This window comes from Gymnoscopelus microlampas (assembly GCF_963454915.1).
Source record: "Gymnoscopelus microlampas genome assembly, chromosome: 24".
NCBI lineage: Eukaryota > Metazoa > Chordata > Actinopteri > Myctophiformes > Myctophidae > Gymnoscopelus > Gymnoscopelus microlampas.
In genome coordinates, this window is record NC_139961.1 from 25,114,347 (window position 1) to 25,134,147 (window position 19,801).

A 19,801-nucleotide genomic window follows, 5' to 3' on the forward strand; every position below is an offset into this window, starting at 1 on the left:
CATAAAATCTGATTGTGTTTCTCTTATGAGCTACGTTGCAGTGAATTTAACCCATTAAGACCGGGAAGGGAACGCATCTGTGTGTCATTTTAAGATGTCTTTGGCTATTCAAAAATAGCAGATATGCAAGCTTGTCGCGCGGCACCGAGTGCTGCGCTACGAGCTTGTAGATTTGCTATTTTTGAAAAATCGTGAATATTCGTGGCAAAATCTTGGATTATATCTTTTTTTAAAGCAAACAACAAGTGAAATATTTAGTTCCAGGAACCCCCAGAAGCAAAGATTTGAGTTACAAATGTCCGCCAAAATGAAAAAAAAATATATATATATATTTGCACAACTTTTCATGACTCGGTGCCGCGCTATGAGATTGTATATCTGCTATTTTTGAATAGCCAAGAAATCTAGAAGTGACACAGATACATTCCCGGTCTTAAAGAGTTAACAGCTGGGACCCATTGAATGAAACTTGCACGGACTCATTTGTGTTGCACATCAATTGAATGCTCAAATGCATTTCTGAAAGTAGGGGCAATTAACAGGCTAATTATCAGGACCGCGGAGAACATTCTAATCAGGGGGAAAGAGCTTAAATGAAATAGTGTCGTCAACAGCAGCAGTGAGTTGAGGCGAAACGTGTTTGACTTCTCAACGAGGGTTTGACCTTTCTCGTGAACTTGTGGAAGTGATTAAGTTACATCTTTAGAGCTTGCATATACATTGGCATACATGCTTCATTGTTCTGCCAGCCAAATGCGCAAAACAACGGTGTGGATACATACAAAAACAACCTCGTCCGTATACATAATGTGGAAGTTTGAATATACATAAATGTACACATGCAAATTGTCGCAAATTATGGTTTCATGAATTATTCCCCAGCATTTGTTTGGTGTAATAATGACAGGAGCGGAGGTGAAGTGGATTGGAGGGAGGAACACAGACATCAATTTACATACTGCATGGAGAAAACAATTATAGCTAAACAGCTCTCTCTCTCTCTCTCTCTCTCTCTCTCTCTCTCTCTCTCGCTCTCTCTCCTCGCTAAGTTTGAATCATTTGGGAAATTCTAATCAGCGGTCCGAGGTTCGCCCGGAACGGTACAGAACACATGGCATTTAAAGGATAATGAACAAGTTTCAATCTACTTTGGAACTTTTTAAGATGGGCACACAACACTAAAAGTAGATAAATAAAGTGCACCCTCTAGCACTAATGGAGGACATATGCGGAATAGATGCAATACTTCTATGGTGGTGGTGAGCGGGTAGTAATCTATAATCAGTGGTGTAAAGTAACTAAGTACATTTACTCAAGTACTGTATTTAAGGACAATTTTGAGGTACTTTTACTTTACTGTAGTATTTCCAATTGTCTATACTTTTACTTCTATTCCATTGCATCTCAGAGGCAAATATTGTACTTTCCACTACAATTATTTGAAAACTAGTTACTAGTTACTTTGCAGATATGAATGATTACCTTATAAAACATACCTTAACCACTTTAGCCCTATTTTATACCTAGGCTATTTGAAAATAGCCGATCTACAAGCTCACAACGCGTCGCATCGTGGCGCGTCGGGAGCTTTTAGATCTGCTACTTTTAAGTTAATCAAACTAATCAATTTAATCGATTATAAAACTGTAGATTTTAATAAAATAAAAATAAAACATTCACAACACGCTGGAATGCAACGCTTTGTAAGGTTGTCGATCGATTTTTTTTGCTATTTTTGCTTGCAACTGTTGAGTATAAAATAGGACTCAAGTGCATGGGTAGACTAAATGGTCTAGTCAATTATAAAGAAGAATATATAATTGACATCAAATTCTACTTTATTCTACTAGAATAAAGTAGAATTTGATGTGCTGATATTGTATAGAAATAAAAAGAATCCCCAAAACACACGCTTATTGATTAACCGGAAAAGTAATCGATAGGATAATCGCTAAGAAAATAATCGATTGCTGCAGCCCTATTTGTTTAACCCATTCTATCCGGGAAGCTTTAGCCATTATTTTATTCTTTGGCTATTCAAAAATAGCAGATATACAAGCTCATAGCGCGGCACCGAGTGCCGCGCTATGAGCTTGTAGATCTGCTATTTTTGAAAAATCACGAACATTTTCCCAAATCTTTGAATATATATTTTTAAAGCGAACATCTGTAACTCAAATCTTTGCGTCTGGGGGGGGGGGCGAAATGTTTACATATAGGGGGTCCGTGGCCAAATACATTTAGGGGGTCCTTAACGTGAAAAAAGTTTGAGAACCACTGATATTATTATAGCAACATACGTTTATCAGAAAGCTGATTTAGAAGACATTTTGTAGATGCGTTCCCCGGATTGAATGGGTTAGCGCTAATCATTCAGGTAACATTCACCTATTTAATGAAATATGGCTCTCTGCCTTGAACTGAATTGGCATCACACATGGGGCCCAGCAGCAGTCCTGCTCGTTGCCATGCCAGAACGCCGTTGAGGGAAAGGTGAAAAGTTCAGTTTGCGGTTGAGAATGCATCTATTAATGCATTAAGACCGCGGCAACGCAACTGTGTCATTTTAAGATTTCTTTGGCTATTCAAAAAATAGCAGATATACAAGCTCATAGCGCTATGAAGATCAGCTATTTCTTTTTCTTTTTCGTGAAAATGTGTGCAAATCTTTGAATATTATACACTTTTTAACTCAAGTCTGCTTCTGGGACCAAATATTTTGAGATGGGAGGAGTCCGCTGAAAAATACATATAATTTTGGGGGTCCTTGACATGAAAAATGTTTTAGAACCACTAATATATTATAGCAACATAATATATATATATAGGATTTAGAAGAAAAAGATTTCAGTTAAAAATGTTCAATTTAAAAAATATTCAAAGATTTGCTAAATAAAACCATGATTTTCAAGATTTTCAAGCTACGACATTTTTCAAGCTCACAGCACGGCACCAAGTGCCGCACCACAAGCTTGAAAAATAGTAGATCTGCTATCTTTGAATAGCCAAAGAAATCTTAAAACTACACGGGTGCGTTCCCGGTCTTAATGGGTTAACTTCCTTCCGCGAGCCACTTGACCGTTTCTGGCTCGGCGCCAGGGCTCATTACCAGTGGAACACAAAATGCAAATGCCCAGACTCCAAATGGAATATGGAAATGTTATATCCCAACTGGTTTTAGCTCCCATCCAGACCTATACGAATATTGTTGCTGTCGGGCAGAAACCTTGTATCTCCATATATATTTACGTATATTGAGACCTGAAGCCGATTCTACAGTACATCTCTCCTAAATCTCAACAGTTTTCTGAAAAACGTATGTTTCTATATCAGTGGTGCTCAATCTTTTTCATGTCAAGGACCCCCAAAATTATATGTATTTGGCCGCAGACCCCCATCAAAATATGTTGTTACAGCGACCCCCCAGAAGCAAAGATTTTAGTTAAAAATGTTCGCTTTAAAAATATATATATTCAAAGATTTGCACACATTTTCACGATTTTTCAAAAATAGCAGATCTACAAGCTCATAGCGCGGCACTCGGTGCCGCGCTATGAGCTTGTAGATCTGCTATTTTTGAATAGCCCAAAGTGTAAAATAATGCTTTTTAGCTCAAATCTAAAAATGACACAGTTCCAGGTCTTAATGGGTTAAATATCTAATACTTTGTCGTATGACAGTGTCATGCACAATTAGCAACACAAAAAAAAAGCCGATATACGAGCCGATATACAAGCTGAAAACTCGCCAATGCGTTCTCAGCCTTTTCTGCTTCTTAGCTACTTTTGAAAGATTTCAACGACTTTTGCCTCGTTGAAATTCCAAAAATAGGAATGCCAGGTTGTCTGTCTGTGGATTTTTATAAATATTTAACCAATGAAAAGTATTCGCAAGAGATTATGCCTAAATAATAACTACACTGGATCCATTGGAACACATATTTTTCCCCCCCGATTTTATAGGCTATATCCAGTTATACAAGCTTTCCACCCGACAGTGACGTTATACAAGACGGAGCGAACCTCATCTCACGAGGATGAACGATGAATTATTCTACATTGAAACCTCCCAATAATAGATTTATGCATTTACACGTCCCGACTGAAAAATAATGCTCGGCATTATTCAAGCGGCGGGCAGATTTATTTACATTTATTTAGGTTTTTGCCAGCAGGAATGTCATGGTAGCTCTGTGGCATCGCAGATTCACCTAGACTCCAGGCCCCAATTGAATAGTCACCTAAAACATTAAATTGTCACTCCCTTCTACATGCAATGCCTTTATAATGCCTTTTATAATTAATGTGCTTAGTTGAGCGGACTCCCCCAGGGAGGGAGAGCGAGTGCATTCTGGCGCCGGTAACCGCCGGCAACAGCAGAAACGGCAGTGTTTCCTAATCCGCGGCACGGACCGGCAATGGCCGTCGTTGCCGAACTTATCCCTGCGTGTCCCCTGTGTGTGTGATAACCCCCCCCCCCCCCCCCAAGTGTCACTCATAACAAAGTATGAATAAATGATACTTTAATAAATAATAAATAATATTAAACGTCACTTTTGCACGTGGAAATAATATTAAAATGACAAAGTTAACCCCCGTGTGTCATAACCCGTGTCCGAACCTGTGTATAATATAATAGCTGAGTCAAATCTTTCATAATACTATCGGACACAGGTTATGACACTTCTGCATTTTAATATTATTTCCACGGGCAAAAGTGACGTGACTGCTTGTTTTAATATTATTTATTCATACATTGTTATGAGTGTCACCTGGGAGGGGGGGGGGTTATGACACACAGGGGACACGCAGGGATATGTTCGGCAACAGCGGCTGACGCAGGTCCGTTGCCGGTCTGTGTGGCGGTGCCACGGTTTATGAAACACTGCCGCGCCGGAGGAAACACTACCACGGCTGTTGTCGGCAGTTAACAGCGATGCCGCGTCTGACGCCACTGCCAGAAAATGCACTCGCTCCTTCTGCCCCAAGTTGTCTGTACTAGGCCCCCTCTACACCAAATGTCTTTGCCGAAAATAGTCGATATGCGAGCACACAACACGACACAGTGTGAGCTTGTAGATCGGCTTTTTTCGCAAAATGTTCGCACCCAGAAAAAGGATGCTAGGGTGATTGTCCTCTACAATGTCTGAACTTAACCCCTTGTGACCAACTCAATTTCTTTGTCCCTCCCTCCAAAACTCCAATCAGTCATAATTGTGATGTCGGAGGGTCAGCTTACCTCACCTTTCGTTAAACATCAAAATCAGTGTTAAAACAGTGCCAGCTGGGTTTCTGTTGTAATCTGGCTAAATATATGGAGATAATGGAACACCGGGGACACAATTAAACAGGCAGGTATGTGTGCGTTTGTGTTAATTGACTGATTTAAAAAAGGCTAAGTGCTTAGAATAATGTTATCTGCTTGGCTGGTCATATTTGGAGAGCCGGTTGTCCTGACGGGGAAAGACCAATTTATCTTTTGACGTGCACGTGCTTTTGACCTCTCCGCCGGCGGGCGAAGTAAACAAAAGTTGTAAGTGTCCATTAATCAGCAAACAGCATACTCACGCACAACAAGAACGCCCCTTTGCTGAAGCGTGGACATTAACAATGCACATTTCCTAGTGCGATACTCTGTAAAGCGTGGTCATTTATAATACTAATTTATGCTATAAATTATAGAAAGGGAGCGTTACATTAGCGCCCAATTAATCAAATCCACGCCTGATTAAATGTAGGGTATGTTTGAGGCTCATGCTTACATTTTATTACACATTCAAACACCGCCATTTATTTAGAATGTATACAGTGAAGCATCATGTACAGTAGGAGTTTTATGGGTTTCTTTTTCCCCCCAGCAACCACACTTAGACTACTTGTAGACCTTTATGATTGCATTTAAAAGCCTTAGAACAGCAGAGTTGATTCGGCCACAAGTTTACACTTTGTCTCCAGACAAGTGGGGCTTTGTAAACAGGAAAGCATTGGTGTTTACACCAGAGCTGCAAAGCCAGAGATCACTGTATGTCATTGTACAGTACAGTACACACAGCAAAATGCATGTGCCAACTGGAACCAAAAATGGTTCCATGAGTGATGCAGAATAACTGTTTTTGGTCCCAGAAAGAACCTCTCAACCAAGGTTGTTCATTTTAACCAGAACCATTTATTTAACAGCAGCTAGGGTGTGCATTTCTCTATTTAAGAGTAGGGAGACCACGTCCAACCACTGCATAACATAACATACTTTACCATACACATTCTACATATAATAACGGAATGTCAGTCAGTCTGTCTGAGTGCTTGGTTCTCCTCAGTGGCTGGAGCAATTCCTCTGCACTTGCACAAGGCCATTCATCATTAGCAAATGCCCACAGTGAGGAAGCCTGGCTATTAAAAAATATTTTTGAAAAATTGTGAAAATGTGTGCAAATCTTTAAAGTCTTTGCTTCTGGGGGTCCGCGACCAAACACATATCATTTTGGGGGGTCCTTGACATGGAAAAAGTTTGAGCACCACTGATATAGAAACATACGTTTTTTTTCAGAATACTGTTGGGATTTAGAAGACATTTGTAGAATCGGATTCAGGTCTCCATGGGTTAAAACACTGTCTAACTCTACTACCGCATAGTTTGCGCCGTTACTGTGCATGCCCGATGGACATGATCATCTGCAGCCATGTGTGTGTGTCTGTCTGTTCGCTCGGGTCCGCACGCACGTGCATGCGCGGCCACACGGGAGGCACGTGCCGTGTCAGAAAGTGCATTATGTGTGTTTGCGTGACGGCCGTGTGTGTGTGTTGACTGTGTTCATGACGGGGGACGGCTCTGGCCGCATGAGGATGTACGTGTGTGTGTGTGTGTGTGTGTGTGTGTGTGTGTGTGTGTGTGTGTGTGTGTGTGTGTGTGTGTGTGTGTGTGTGTGTGTGTGTGTGTGTGTGTGTGTGTGTGCATGTGCGTATGTATGTGTGTCATCAGCTGTGCTCAATCAATGCCATTAACATGCAAGACCACAACAAACTTGGTATGAAATGTTGCTGTAACGTACCCTTTTGATAGGCATTTCGGAGATGGTCTAGTTAGTTCAAACAGCATTTCATTGATTGAAATAAGTTCCACATTGCAGCCTTAAGTATATAGTGGCAGTGAGTACTTTCAGTCAAATCAAGGTACTGCCTGAGTAAAGGCACTCATTACCAGCAATCATGACATGCTTCCGTTTGGGCACCAAATGCATGATTTTTGATTTATGTGCTAAACATACAGTTACAATGACAAACAGATCAGCGGCCTGCTGGTGTTGCACTCGAGTTATCTTTTACAGATACACGTCACAGCTACAGTATAGGCCTACTGTATTAGCAATTACATATTCTCACCACGGGGTCCCTACAATCCCACTTAATGTTAAGCAGTATTGATTGTGCATTTCTAATAAGCCCCCGGATAAGATCAGGGTAAACAACGACAGTTTTCCGACAATGACGGCAACAATTCACCGTCTCCATCGAGAAGAGACTGTCTTATTCGCAGTGTTTGTTTCCATCTGTAAATCCCCAAGCCATTAGGAGGCTCCTGAGGAGAAGGGGGAAAGCTGTATTTTTGTTTGACTAACGTCGCTCTGCAGGGCTGCATATCAATAAGTCTCTTTTCCACCTAGATCAGCATGGCCCACATGGACAAGGCACACACATCGCGCTGTCTCATCAGCATGCGCTTAAAGTGACTCAGACACCTCCTTGGTGTAGGAAACTGTCTTAAACACTTAGTGTCATTAGGAGACCCAGATCTGACACTGTACGCGGGGTAGTCTGGGGCTTTTTGCTGCTGTCCGTCAAATATTGTACTTTTACTCCACTACAATTATTTGAAAACTTTACTTGTTACTTTGTAGATTTTGATTATTATTACAAAGCATGCATTAACCACTTCAGCTCTATCAGCGATATATTTCGGCCATTTAAAAAAATAGCCGATCTACAGCTCATTGAGCTTGTAGATCTGCTATTTTCAAACGTTTTTTATTTGAAAACTTGTGAAACGGGGCATTCTGCATGATGAGTACTTTCTACTTTTGGTACTTTAAGTACATTTTGATACCAATACTTTTGTACTTTTACTCAAGTACATTTTGAATTCTGGACTTTTACTTGTAACAAAGTATTTCTACATTGCAGTATTGATACTTTCACTTACAGTAAGTAAAACATGTGAGTACTTTTTCCACCAGTGCTGTCCGTCCATGCCGAGCCAGTGAGCAGCTGCCTTTTATTAGGCAAAAGAATGTAAAACAACACAGTTACATTTGTAATACTTTTGTCTAAAAGGTCTGACCAAAAAAGTCCTTGCCGACCTGTTTCCGTTGGGGTCCTTGTACTGTTCCTTTCAGCAACACGCATCTAGAATCTCATCACTTTGTCAAGCTAACCATTGTCCTTTTATAGAAAGTATAGCGATCCATGGTTTCCATAGTTTCAAAGTGAAACGCAGAATATCCTCGCTCGCCTTTTCATTCAGGGTATGCTCCCATAGCCTTTGTGTACCCGACTTACCCACATGGTAAATGGTGCATTGATATAGTGCTTTTATCCAAAGCGCTTTACATAGATCGTGCATTACATTCACCCATTCACACACACACATTCACACACCAATGGTTGGAGGAAACCATGCAAGGCACCAACCTGCTCATCGGGAGCAATTAGGGGTTCAGCGTCTTGCTCAAGGACACTTCGACACTAGCTCTGGGGGAGCCCGGGATCGAACTGGGAACCTCGCGGTTCCCATCTGGCCGTTCTACCGCCGGCCACTCTACCCCTGAGGGCAGTGGTTGGTCAGATGCCAGGGCGTGTCCACAACATGTGGGCCTCCGTCCGTATCGGACCTCTGGGGACCACCACAGCTCCGAGGGCATGAGGTTCGCTGGTCCTCTCGCCCATCTTTTCTGTATGGGTGTGTTCCCTTACCAGACTTACCCACAATACAGTGGTTGCTTTTCTCATAGACCAATTATTTGTTTACCAACATTGAGACTGGACACACAGGTGATTGTTTCACGCAATCAATGCTCAACCTGTTGTTTTGGGGTGCGCTGTTTTCAGCACACCCCAACCCCCTCTTGTGTGTTGGCTAGTGAGGCGCGTCCTAGCGAGACCTGATAGAATGGGTTTCATTGCGCTCATACTGGTTGCATGCATACTGGTTCTTATCAGTGTGACGTCGTCTGTTAAGGGGTCTATAGGGTGTGTTCCCTTAGCCTTTGTCTTCCCAGACTAGGCTCTATTCACAGCAGCCACATCATGAAGACATTGACAGGTGTTACCAATGATACTAATGAAGGCTCTGTTCCATTCTGGTCAAACAGAGTCAGGGTGCTGATATTGTGCATGTTGGCTCACTGGAAACACTCTGTTACACCAGTGGGTCTACAGTTGGGGTCCAGGGACCCTCATGGGCTTCCAAATGGCCCCTTGCAGGTGTGTAACTCTGAGAGTGTACACATGGAACCAAATGGACCCGTAAGGGTCCATTTGGTTCCATTTGTACACTCTCAGAGTTATGGGGGTCGTGGAAACCACTTTGCTACACTAAATGGAACAGAGACTTCATTAGTATCATTGGTAACACCTGTGAAGGAAGTGATAATATGGCTGTGTGCAGTGGTTGCTTTTCTCATAGGGTGTGCTCTCTTAGACTTTGTCTTCCCAGACTTCCCTAAAAGGCAGTGGGGCAGTGTGTGAGCTAGGTAAACAGTTTGGCTAGGTAAACTATGTGAAGTAGCATAATTGATCATTTATGTTTGTAAACATTACACGCATGACTTTGCGTCAAATGGCAGACAAATCATTTCAGAACATGATTCACAAATCAGCTGTTTTGTACACTCCATTGTTTAGTTTGTTGCTCTCTTTCTGCACACACATTTCTGACATTAGCTTTTAATTAGTTTGGAATTATATTAAAGCACTCAGATATAATAATGCTCAGTAAAAGACGTGTTACTTTTCAGCTAATTTGTGATTAAAAAACGTATCAACTCTAGTTGTTTCTAATTCGTGATCAAAGTGGTGGATAAAGGCTTCTCTGATAATTAGTTGATTGCTCGGAAAGAGGCTGGTGCACTAAATATAGTATTTTTTAAATAAATAAAATAAGAGAGACATATTTGTCCTCGTTTAGCTTACTTTTTCTTCTCTGACTGGTAATTAGGCGTGCACGTGCGCGACTGTTTTATACACATATTTGCCACGAGTTTATGTAACTTGGAAGGCGCCTTCACAAGTTGGTTAAAAGAATGTTAATGTTCTCAGTAAGCAAAACATTCACATTCAGTATATTTTTGAAGATGAAGAGATGGTCCTGGCATTTTGCCGCAGCATCAAACTCACTTATTTTTATGTACTTTATGTCCTTTGCCAACATTCCACGGATAATGTGCCGTTTGCACATTTGAATAATTGCTGCATATATTCTGCAATACCCTATGGGGACTTTTCAGAATGTCGTAGTTGCATTTTACGTAATGACTTTTGATGTATTTAAGAAAATAAGGAACTGCTGTTCTGTTAAAACATAGTCTTATGACCAAGGACAAGCCTACAAGGACAAGCCAACGACTATTTGTGAATTCTTCTCTTCTGACCTTCGACGGAGGCAGTCGCATTTTCTTTTCCCTCCCTCCCTTGGCCTAGCTTATCTAGGCTCCGGCGGAGCCTGGAGCCGAGATGGCGAGCCTCCCGGCTATCTATGCCTCCCCTACCTCCCTAACCCTGTGTGTCCTGTCCTTCGTATGCATTCGCCTGATTCCTGTGACTGAGCTCAACGGGTCTGCCTAGCGATCTCTCACTACAATCCTCAACCTCGAAGCGACCACCATGATTTCAAGGGAAATATTCGAATCCCCTGCCCGCACAAATCACGGAGCTGCGGACGAGAGGGGAGACATCGCTACGCTGAGCTGGGCCTCATTCGCTGGGACCCCCCCCACCCCCCCTTCCCACCCTAACCATCTGCTGTTGAACCACCATCTCCTGCCTATGCGGGGGGGGAGCGAGATAGCAGCATACACTCACACACCACACATGACCTTGTGCCGCGGTGGGACACTGACTGCTTCATGCCTGTTGTTATAGATTCCGGCAGCAGAGACTCTCGAGCTGTGTTGCTTCGCATTCCATCGCGATAAGGAGAACACTATTTCAACCGATCCATCGCGCAAGAGACACTGTGACCCTAACGGACTTGGTCATAAATACTGATAACACCCGTGCACCCAAGCTGCCTCTGACCATGTACCCTTACCCCCCTCCTTGCAAGGCTTGAACATGTCTGTCTACACATGAGTTGTTTTTGCAAATTTTTATCCTGTTATGTCTTGTAATCTGTAGGCCATGACTGTGATAACATTTGATTTTTTTGAACTCCCCCACGTGTTTCTTTCCCTCTCCCATCTCTCTACTACCCTAACCCCCCCCCCCCCTTTTCTCACTCCCACCTCCACCCCCACCTGATAGCGCCACACACAGGCTGCTGCGGTGTGTGTGGAGGGTTGCTTTTACCCCCCATTGTGGCGCCGTGGAGATGTGGAAGGCTGCCTAGCTGAAAGAAGCACAATGAATTTCACTAGCCTTTTACCTGTAACTGACATTGTTTTTTACTTGTAACTGACTGTTGTGACAATAAACCCTGATTCTGATTCTGAAGGACAAGCCTACAAGGACAAGCCAACGACTATTTGTGAATTTGAACAACTTTTTCTCAAAGCTAGGAACCAGAGAGCCAAGAGTCTGATCATTAACCCTTTAAAACGGGAAAGTATCTGTCATTTTAAGATTTCTTTGGCTATTCAAAAATAGCAGATATACAAGCTCATAGCGCGGCACTGAGTGACGCGCTATGAGCTTGTAGATCTGCTATTTTGTTTAAATCGTGAACATTTTGTGCACATCTTTGAATATATATATATATATATTATTTTTTTTAAAGCATATGTTGCTATAATATCAGTGGTTCTCAAATTCTTTCATGTCAAGGACCCCCAACATAATATATATTTGGCCGCGGACCCCATCTCAAAGATTTGAGTTAAAAATGTATACATATAATATTCAAAGATTTGCAGAAATTTTCACGATTTCTTTCCAAAAATAGCAGATCTACAAGCTCATAGTGCGGCACTCGGTGCCGCGCTATGAGCTTGTATATCTGCTATTTTTGAATAGCCAAAGAAATAAAAAAAATCACACACAGATGCGTTCCCGGTCTTAATGGGTTAAAGTTATATGAAGTGATATAAAGTATGGAGGAGAAACTCCATTGACAGTGAACAACGGACGGACTCATTTGCACTCAGACAAAAGTTTTAATGAATGTCTGTGCATTCAATTAGAAGAAACAGAATAATTTTATGCTAGCCAAGAATGCATGCATATAACAGTAAATTGACTTGGCTGGTTGCGTTCAAACAAACAAAACCCACGCGAGTATCACAATAGTCCAATTAATTTATAAAACCCACAACAAACTTTACCACTTAAACTGGTGGTTCTCAAAGTGGGGTCTGCGGACCCCCAGGGGTCCTTGAGGCGGTTCCAGGGGGTCCCCAGCTAAATGACCCTTACAAGTACAAATCAAATCGACCCATATAAGGGGCCATTTGATTCCATTTGTACACACTTGTGGTCTGTGGCTTAATGCATACCAGAGTGGGGGTCCTTGAAACTAAAACGTTTGAGAATCACTCTGTAAACATAAAACTAGCTCTAATCCTAAATTCTGTATTGATAAATATTGTGTTTATGCATTTATTTCATATTACATGACAATTTAAAGCTGCCCTATTTCACTTATTTTTGAATGAATACAATGTAATGTTGTCCAATCTGTATGGTAGAATATGTTAACACAATATAACTTATACAATTTGGGTCGTTGTATTTCGTCTCCCTGCTCTTCTATTTAGGTTGCGTCAAAGGTCATGTCTCTTGACAAATGTATCCCCTGAGCTAGCACATAGGCTCTATTAGCTCAATGGTAAAAATGTCAGCACTTGCGCAGGAAACCGGGTTCAAATCCGGGGTAGAAGAGGAGAGTTACTTAGTGCAGCTTTCTGACATTTCAGGAGTGTGACTGTGGCATTTTAAAACATTTTGGACAGAAGACACTTTCTGCTGAAGTTTTCTCTCTCTGCTGACCATTGCACCTGTGCGGCAGGACCGGTGGTGGAAAAAGTACTCAAATACATTTACTTAAGTAAAAGTATCAATACTGCAATATAGAAATACTCTGTTACAAACAAAAGTCCAAAATGAAATGTACTTGAGTAAAAGCACAAAAGTACTAAAATGTTTGAAAATAGCAGATCTACAAGCTCACAACGCGTCGCGTTGTAGATCGGCTATTTTCAAATAGCCTAAGTAAAAAATAGGGCTGAAGTGGTTAATGTATGTTTCATAATATCATAATTTATATCAGAAAAGTAACTAAAGTTTTCAAATAATTGTAGTGGAGTAAAAGTACAATATTTGTTTCTGAGATGTAGGTGGAGTAGAAGTAAAAAGTATTGGAAATTGGAAGTACTCAAGTAAAGTACAAATACCTCAAAATTGTAATTAAGTACAGTACTTAAGTAAATGTACCTAGTTACTTTACACCACTGGGCAAGACCCATCCTGAAAGGACACGGAGGGGTGATTTGGATGTCCATGCGTGTTTATCGACGCCCGCAATGTTGAAACGCATCGTCAGTTGCTGTGGTCAAACGTTGCATCATCTGCGTTATTAGCACAAATAGTCTAATCGATGGTAAACATGATTATGGTCGGTCAGGTCGTAAATTGGCGGTTGTCAGACGCAGCCAGGAGGATCAAACATGACGTTGATGAGCCAAAAGTTGAACCTTTCCGCTTGAAACGTCCTGAGTGCTCCATCAATAAACGCTGAGACGCCAAGAATGCAGAAATGCGATGCTAAGCGTTGGGAAGAGGAGCGCATCCAGTGCATCTTTTCCATAGAAATGCATTTCAGAAAGGCGCTATGGCAGCTAAAAAGAAACCTTTCTGTGGACAATGGCCCCTCTTAGTACCAGAATTGGGTGGGGATTTACAGTAGCCTACAATTCTCTATCCACTGAAGGATTAACACATGTCGTAAACATCAGCAAAAGCTTTAAAGTTAATTAGAATAAAGTACCATAATTAAAAAAGCTATACACAATGCCTTGCTCAGCATGTTTCATGGGCAATGAATGAATGAATAAATTGATTTGACAGTGTAAAAATGACAATAGGGCTGCGACAAATGCAGAAAACAATAAATAAAAAATAAAGAAATAGAAATACTGTGGTTGTATATCTTTGCCAACCACTTGCCATTTTATCTGTGCCTGTCCACACTCATATAATAGAGTTTGTGAATTAGTTTGAAAGAATTTAACCCTTTAAGACCGGGAACGCATCTGTGTCATTTTAAGATTTCTGTGGCTATATGAAAATAGCAGATCTACAAACTCATACCATGCTATGAGCTTGTAGATCTGCTATTTATTTGTTTTACTTTACTTTTTTAAAGCGAAAGTTTTTAACTCAAATCTTTGCTTCTGGGGATTTTACAGTTTTTCCTAAAGATTTTTTTTTTTTTTTTTTTTTTTTAACTTATGTTGCTATATTAGTCAATGGTTTTCCAACTTATTTCATGTCAAGGACCCCCAAAATAATAAGCATTTGTCCGCGGACCCAATTCCATCTAAAAAATATTATGTTAAAGGGACCCCCAGAAGCAAAGATTTGAGTTAAAAATGTATATAAAAGATTTGCACAAATTTTCACGATTTTCCTAAAAATAGCCAAAGAAATCTTAAAATGACACACATGCGTTCCCTTCCCGGCCTTAAAGGGTTAATAAATGGGGTTTGTGAGGTCACACTTACCTTGACCTTTGACATTTGACCACCTACATCTAATCAGTGAATCCTTGATTCCAAGGAGACATTTTGTGCCAAATGTCATGAAATTCCCCCAAGGTGTTCCTGAGATATCGTGTTGCACAAAGTTCGGACGTACTGTATAACGTCGAAACATAATGCCTCCAGCCACAGCTGTCGCCAGCAGAGGCATGAAGAAAACTGTAGAGGATATATATGTGAGTGTGTGCAAGTGGAATATTTGTCCTAAGGTTGGCTCTAGTTGAAAGGCCGTGTCTGGGAGTTATTGAACATCCTGTGCTCAATAACAGCATGATTTGTGTAATGTGACTACGTGACCAGTCACACTAAATGTGTTTTGGAAATTACGTTGTGCAGTGCTGTGATGAAAACTCCTGGCCACCTGTAAATGCGAGCCTGAGAGGAAGTGGATTGCACGGGCGACAGCTTGCATCCTAATCTCCATGAACTGGCGATGATCGTGAAAGCATTCCTAAACGAGTTATTGGTTTTCTGCAAGTCTGATGCTCTGAACGCTGAAGCGACCCTTTTCTTTGCGATGGCCTGGTATTAACGAGGGAAATCAAGGGGAAAATATTTTTCTAAAAGACTTTGGGTTGCAGAGGGACTCGTGGCAATTTCAATTTCTACTCTGTGATTATGTGCGTTTCATAATTTCAACACTTATTGTGTTGTTGTTGCAGGATCCGCAACTTTGTAGGTAAAGTATAAACATGAGGTCTAGTCATTAATTCTCTGCAAGAAAGTCCTATATTTATTGTAAACGTTCCGTTATGCCTAACAGGGGAGAGTCCTTCATGACACCAGGCAGGTAAAAGACAATGAAATCATTCTCTAATGAGGCTCTTAACCATTATGAACCCCTGCATCTCTATTCTGGGCATGCCATAAAAGGCAAACCGTTGACAATAATACGGCATCTACAAGCAGATGAAGATCAGCTACTTTCATACAACCAAGTGTAATGCTTATTGAAGCACTTTGAGATTTACACAAATGTAAGGTGCATTATAAAAAATAAAAAAAACATTATTAATGTTAATATATACTGTAGGGCTTAAAGGGATAGTTCACCCCCAAAATGACTTTTTTTCTATCGATTAGTCACCCCGTGGAGTTTTTGTTGCATTCCTAAGCCAATAATTTGATGACCCTTAGCGGTTCCGGTAGGAGACACGAAGAGTCTTCTCTGTGTCTCCTACTGGAACCGCTGCCTACCGGTCCGCTGGTCATCAAATTATTGGCTAGGAATGCAACAAAAACTAAAAGTATTCACGAATTCAAGTCTCCATGGGGTGACTAATTGGGGAAAAAAAAGTATGTTTTGCGGTGAACTACCCCTTTAAGTGATTAAACCAGCCCGGTCACTTGGGTCTCTTCAACCAATAAAAAAAAACCTCTACAATATGGGGAGCATAAGGGACAATTAATCACGCCACCTTTCTGTGTCCACGCACCGCGCCACACTTCCCTAAAACTGTCCACTGGATGACGAAGAAAGATGACGAGGGGCCATGTTGTTTTCTGCCTTTTGACGCGCAGTAAATCAAAACTCACTCACTCATGCTCCCTGCGCTGTCTGGCACTTGAGGCGATGGCGAGGGATCTACTGCTGCTCTGGGGGGACTGTCTCGAAACTCGAGAGTTACTCCGTTGCCTTTCGGCTCTTTTTCAACTGCCAGGTTTCTTCGGGTCGTCCATGGCTTCTTTTTCCCCTGGGAGCGTACACCATATAATATACGGTAGAGCTCTTCTAGGTAGATCAAAATGTAACGTAAATGTTCCTACAGCATACTTGTAAGGGCCCTGTCTTGATCCTTAACCCATTAAGACCTGCGGCCGACTCTACAAATGTCTTCTAAATCCTAACAGTTTTCTGAAAAAACCTTTGTTACTATATGCCAGTGGTTCTGAAACTTTTTCATGTCAAGGACCCCCAAAATGATATGTATTTGGCCGCGGACCCCCATCTCAAAATATTTTGTTCCAGGGACCCCCCAGAAGCAAAGATTTGAGTAAAAAATGTTCACTTTAAAAGAATATAAATATATTCATTTGCACACGTTTTCTCGACTTAAAAAAAATAGCAGATGTACAAGCTCGTAGCGCGGCACTCGGTGCCGCGCTATGAGCTTGTGTATCTGCTATTTTTGAATAGCCAAAGAGTAAAATAATGCTTTTTAGCTCAAATGAAAAAGTGACACAGATGCGTTCCAGGTCTAATGCAGAACTGTGTTCAGCAGTCTCTTTCGTCGTGCATTTCTTCCTTCTATCTTGTTGTGTGTGTGTGTGTGAACATTTAGTTGTTGTTTTTTAGTTTTTTAATTCCAGACCATGTATATATTTATTTTATTTTTGTAAAGAAAAGAATCATCATTGGAACGTGTAGATGTACAGTGGGATTAAACTCCAACAGTAAAAAATAATAATAATAATGATAATACATGCTAATGCTTACCATCTCCCCAGTTTGAAATGACCTATTCCTTTCCTGCTGTGCACTCAAATCCCAGTAAGCCTTATTGTCAAATAGTTAGGACTACATGATATGATATTTGGGTTTTATATTGGATTGAATCTCATGTGATTCAATCCCACACATGACATCAGATGATGTCATGTGTGGGATTTGTTTCACACCGAGCTGTCATAAAACCTGCTGGAGACTTTCCAGCGAGAGTGAACTCGTGTGACACAGATCACATTGGGGAAGTTATTACTGTACATCATGTCAGATTTTCACACGTCCTCACACTAGAGGAATAGAGTAGGCCTACCGGTATTTCACAAAAGCTGGCTAACTGAGTACATGCGGTCCGTCCACACTAAGAATGATAACGTTACAGAATATTCTAACTCTAGTGGATGTCCACACTGCAACCACGGCGCCAGCAACAGTGGCCAATGATAACACTGGGATCGCTCTCAAGAGCAAATTGACAAATCAATCAATCAAAATCTCTGTTCCAATGTATAGGGCCGAAGAGTTTGCATTCTAAACTCAAGGCTTACTATAGGGCTGAATGTGCGAGACGCCAGCATGGAAGGCCATAAACAGCACAAAGGTTTGCACACTGAAAAATGAACTTTGAGGCTCTTTGGATGCAACAAATACCTGTAGTATTTCACTTACAAAAGTGCAAAAACTGACATGGTGAAATAAAGTGACACAGAGTGGACGCTTCGGTCCTCGGACCATCATCGGTCAGTGTGCAAGCTTTTTTGTTGTTTACCAATTTATAGGGCACGTTCAACATGTTTACAGAATGTTATTGTCAGTCAAGTACATGTACTCAAGAACTGGTACAATTTTGAGGTACTTTTACTTTACTGGAGTATTTCTAATTGTCTATACTTTTACTTCTACTCCATTACATCTACATTGCAGTATTGATACTTTTACTTAAGTAAAACATTTGAGTACTTTTCCCACCACTGGTTATTGTTCATCAGCGTGGATGCTCCCATCATCGTCATTATACAGTAGTTTTCTTTACATGTATCATTGGTGTGGACAGCCCTTAAGCCTGACTTCTGTGTGTCAGTAAGACATGGAAGCTCCACACATCTCGAACAATGAGTTAAGTAAATATAGCCGAGGAGGCTTATGTTTACAAACATGGATTTAATAGGATTATTTTGGATATTGTTTCTGGCTACTTTTCCCATTAATTATTAGAGAGTTTATACAGAGCAGCCAATGTTATTAACCCATTAAGACCGGGGACGCATCTGCGTCTCATTTTAAGATTTCTTTGGGCTATTAAAAAATAGCAGATCTACAAGCTCATAGCGCGGCACCGAGTGCCGCGCTACGAGCTTGTAGATCTGCTATTTTTGAAAAATCTTGAAAAAATATTTTCCAGATTTAAAAAAAAAAACTGTTGAGATTTAGATTTTTTTAAAGAATCGCCTCAGGTCTTAATGGGTTAACATAGAAGCACAGTAGCACACACAAGGTAGACCCTGTTTTGCAAAGCGGACCCCTGGAGAATTGCTTTGAGAGAGTGCAATACAAAACCCACCAAATACATATTCTGGTATTTTGTTCTGCGTGTTTGGGAGCCCTGACACAAACATGATTATTTGGGAGACCTAATGTGATTAACTTGTGAGAGCATAAGCCTCTGAAGACCCTCACAGCTGAAGAGCTGAATCAGCTGTAATCAGATGTTTTTTTTAGCTGAAGATATTATGGTGTAAATGTGCGTTTCCTCCCCAAGTTTTAGAATAACAGTAGGGGAAGGAGGGAGGGGGGGGAGAGAGAGAGAGAGAGACACCGACTAGGGCTCATGTTTATTAGCTCTGCCAAGAGAAAGAGACGTTGCTCTTGGTTCCTTTTCAGCCCATAAAAATAGGTCGCCAGCAGAGCCCCCATGTATATAATTAGCATTAGCTTGATACCCACTCCAGGGCATGGCAGGCTCCTGCCGGGGTTCACGCGTCATCCGTTTCCACTGAGTTTGCGCCAAATAATTTGCTGACAGTTGAACCTGACTTTGAACCGGGCCGCCGTTCCATTCCCAAACGACAACACGCAGTCTCTCTTGGCACAGAGTCTGTGCTCATTATACTTGTCACATATACTCGCGCTCACCTGGAAGCTCACCTGGTCAAAGTCCTCCTGCAGTAGAGAGGAGAATGCGTGCTGTGTAAATGCTCGAATACAGCAACAAAGTCGCCATCCCCATGGCATTAGTTGTCCTGTTGAAATATAGGACTATTATACCGTAAACTAAATGCATATTTGGCAGTAAAACACACCACATTCTTCACATCGTCCGGTACTGCAGCAGCTACATTACCGGATAGGTCTTTTCGGTGTTAGAACGTTTTTAAATAACACTGGCTGATTCCCAA

General features: G+C 41.3%; 1 protein-coding gene across 1 annotated transcript in view; it reads right to left on the reverse strand.

The window, feature by feature from the left end:
* LOC311040610 (kelch domain-containing protein 3-like) overlaps positions 1-19,801 on the reverse strand; it is a gene marked incomplete at both ends in the record, with an annotated part of 130,053 nt that overhangs the window by 106,542 nt on the left and 3,710 nt on the right. The window contains one exon of the mRNA XM_084050940.1: positions 19,440-19,565. Coding sequence (XP_083907066.1) covers positions 19,440-19,565 — 126 coding nt within the window. The remainder of the gene's footprint in view (positions 1-19,439; positions 19,566-19,801) is intronic.